Genomic DNA, 3,876 nt, shown 5'->3' on the forward strand with positions numbered 1-3,876 from the left:
AATGTACACTTCAGTGACATTAAGTCATTAACACTGTGTGCAACCATCATCAATATCCATCTCCAGAACATTTTCACCCTAAACTGAAACTCTGTACCAATTAAATAATAACTCCCCATTCTTGCCTCCCAGTCTCCTGTAACCACCATTCTACTTCATGTTTCTAAGAATGTGAATATCCTAAATATATCTCTTTTTCTGTCATTCTAGCTAAGGGTTTGCCAATATTTTGGATTTCTCAGGAAACCAATTCTTTGTTTCATTGATTTTTTTCTACCAATTGGCTGTTTTTCTATTCTCCACTTGACTTATATATGTTCTAATATTCATTATTTTTTTGCTTCTGCCTTCTTGGGGTTGGTTTTTCTTCTATTTCTAGTTCAGATGTAAAGTGATGGTGTTGATTTACAATCTTTTCTCTTTTTAAATGCATGAATATGCTGCTATAAACTAACTTCTTAGTACTGCTTTTGCAGCACTCAGTTTTTGGTATCTTATGATTTGTTTTCATCTGTCTCTAGCTAGTTCCTAATTTCTGCTCTTGAGAACCTCTAATTAATTTTTCAATTCAGTTCTAGAATTTCTATTTCATTCTTTTTATTTTTATAGTTTTTATCTCTGTGATATTTTCATTTTGTTCATGTATCATTTTCCTCATTTTGTTTAGTTGCCTATTCATGTTTTTTAGATTATTGAACAATGTTAAAATGATTATACTGGATTCTTTGCCAGGTAATTCATAAATCTACATTTCCTTAGGGGTGGTTTCTTGAGATTTATTTTGTTCTTTAATTGGTCCATGTTTTCTCTGTTTCATTGTATACCTTGTGAACTTTAGCTGAGTTTGGGCTTTTGGAAAAACAGTTATTTCTCCTAGTCTTTACCGACTGACTTCGAGAAGGGGAAGATCTTCAGCAATTATTCCTCCTAGAGATTCTGGGAACCTCTCCAACCTTCTGTAGGGATGCAGCTTCTCTGAGCTGGTTCATGTATTTTCTCAGTTAAAGATGTTTGCGCAATTTTTTTCTGAAGCCTTTAAAGACTTACCCCGCTGCTGTTTGTCTGAAATGCTACGATCTCTTTATAGCTGTAAAAAGTAGGTGTGCTTGACATTTTTCTCAGTGGCCCCAACAAGGAGTCCAAACTGGCATTGCCATCAGTGCTCTGAGTCAGGCAAGACAACTAACAAACCCTCAGCCACTCCTTGAAAAGCTACAAAGTAGTATACATGGTCATTTCTTCACTTTCCCCCTTGAGGGAGAGCTGGGAGTTAGGAATTTTCTCCTGATCCTGACACACTGTGCCAGGGAGGGGAAGTAGTTACAGGAGGTAAAATGTCATAAATCTGCCTAAACACTTATTGTATCTCTTCTTGGCTTTGTGCTTGTCTGGGGCGATGCAAGCTATTATCTGACTTCTGGTGTTTTCACAAAGGAAATTTGGCCTATATATTGTTGTCTTCACTGAGGAACAATGGTTTAGGGATTCCTTTTCTGCCATCTTGCTGATATTACTCTTGAGTCATGCTCATCATTAAATCAGGCATCTTCTTGGGGAATTTTCTAGAGTTTTTTACACCAGCAATCACATCTCCTAAGGGGAAAAATCCACTGAACCAAAATTGTATCCTCCTTCACATTGTCCTTTTTTTCTGCAATACTCTGTGGAAGGCAACCTTACTTGAGCATTCCATAGACTGTAGACAAGGGGGTTCAGCAATGGGTTGAAGAGAGTGTAAGACAGGAAAAGGATTTTCTGCTGCTCCTCTCGTTGACTATTGTCAGGGGCCAAGTAAACCATCATGGCTATGCCAAAGTAGAACCCAACCACACAGAGGTGGGAGGAGCAGGTGGAAAAGGCTTTCTTGCGGCCCTCTTTTGACTGGATCCTCAGGATGGCCCAGAGGATGCTCACATAGGAAACCAGCATCAAGGAAAGGGGTCCAACTAAGATAAACACACCATCAGCAAAGAGGAACATTTCATTGATCCAGATTTCACCACAGTTCACTTTGAGGACAGATCAGGTTTCACAGAAGAAGTGGTTCACCTTCTGGGGCCCACAGAAGCGCAACCTTAGAAAGAGACTTACTTGTACTAGGGCCAGTGAAAATCCACATGCCCAGGAAGTGATGGCGAGGAACGTGCACACTCTCCGGTTCATGACGACAGTGTACTGGAGGAGATGGCTGATTGCCACATACCTGTCATAGGACATCACCAACAAAATCAGGCACTCTATAGAACCAAAAGTCAAATTAAAAATCATCTGCATAGTGCATGAGACAAATGAGATAGTTTTTTTGTGTTTCACTAGGTTTGCCAGCAAATTGGGCAAATTGCTGGAAGCATAGGATATGTCAATTATGGCCAGATGAGAAAGGAAGTACATGGGGGAGTGCAGTCTGGGGTCTAGGCAAATAAGTCCCAAGACCATGCCATTTGCCAGCAGCTTGAAAGTATATAATAGGAAGAAGATAACGAAGAGGAACAATTCCATGTCTTCACTGAGCTGGAATCCCATCAGGATGAATTCTGTGATCCATGATTGGTTGCCTTCCATTCCTAATGACAGTCTATAAAGGACTGAAGTGTGATGGAAAGGTCAGAGCTGGATAACAATGAAAACTGGAGTTATTTATCTGAAGTGAATTCGGAGGAAACTTGTGTGCTTGTCCCTATATCACTGAGTTTTTTCTGCAATGCTTCTTTACCTTTTTGTTTTCTTACTTTTTTATTGTGAAGTAATTGAAATTTCATATGAGTATCAGGGATTATAAACAATACTAGTATATACACTTTACCAAATTTTTTTATGTTTGCCTTATCATTTATTTTCTCTGTATGAATGTAGTATCAGTTTTCTATAGACCACATAAGACTAAACTGAAACCATATTCACATGTTGATAATTTATTCCTAAACTCTTTTGATTTTTTTCAATAACATGAATATTCACTATTCTCAGTATAATTACCAAAATCAGCAGATGTAGCATTAACATGATTCACTATTCTAAATACAGCATTTTCTCTCCTCTGACCAATGCTGTTGTAGGTTTTCTAAATATCAGATCACAAAAGGAGTACAAATAAGAGATGCTGATCACAATGATGACTTCGTGCTAAATGCTGCACTGAAGGGCCTTATATCTGTTCTCCCAACTGGGCCTCACCAACCGCACGAGAGAATTTTAGTGTCTGTTTTACAGTGGGGAAAAAAGGCTTATCAAGTTTAATTACCCGAATTTACCTAACTAGTAAATCCTTCAGTGTATGTATATCATTAGGTAAAAAATCAAATTAGTCATTGTACCCAATAATAAATAAACACATTTACTTCAGGAAAATAAAAAGGTATCTGTTGAAAAGAAAATAATATTGCATTTTCTGCCCATGTAGTCTAAGTTTCAAATTCAATATCACATATCCTACTCATTTCCTCTAATCTTAAATAGTTAGCTTTTATTTCCTTGACACTGATATTTTTGAAGAGTATGAGCTCTTGTTTTGTATAATGTTTCTCAATAGCAGTTTTCCATTGATTGTCCATGTTTTAGTTTAGATTAAAAATTTTTGCCAGAAAAAAATGTGTCCCTCCATTAATACACAGATAAAATATTAATTTGTCCCAGTATTGGTGATGTTCGTGTGGATCATTGGTTAAGGTGGTGTCTCCAAGTTATTTCCATTATAAAGTTATTAGTCGATAATTTTTAAGTACTTTCTTCCTTCTGGCTTAACAAAGTATCCTATACTCATCTTGAACATTTCCCACTTCATCAGTTATTTCACTAAAAATATGTCTCCTTTTATTGAAGGATCATATTTTTAAAGCAATATCTGCTTGTATTAGGTGTTTAATAATATATTTTTTA

At 36.8% G+C, this 3,876-nt stretch overlaps 1 protein-coding gene across 1 annotated transcript; it reads right to left on the minus strand.

The window, feature by feature from the left end:
• Positions 1–1,633: 1,633 nt before the first annotated feature.
• LOC132371371 (olfactory receptor 2A2-like) lies at positions 1,634–2,562 on the minus strand. Its single transcript, XM_059932610.1, is given in 2 exon segments — positions 1,634–1,674; positions 1,677–2,562. Coding segments are annotated over 2 exon segments (927 nt in total).
• Between the last annotated feature and the right edge of the window lie 1,314 nt (positions 2,563–3,876).

The sequence above is a fragment of the Balaenoptera ricei genome, chromosome 9, assembly GCF_028023285.1.
Source record: "Balaenoptera ricei isolate mBalRic1 chromosome 9, mBalRic1.hap2, whole genome shotgun sequence".
Lineage (NCBI taxonomy): Eukaryota > Metazoa > Chordata > Mammalia > Artiodactyla > Balaenopteridae > Balaenoptera > Balaenoptera ricei.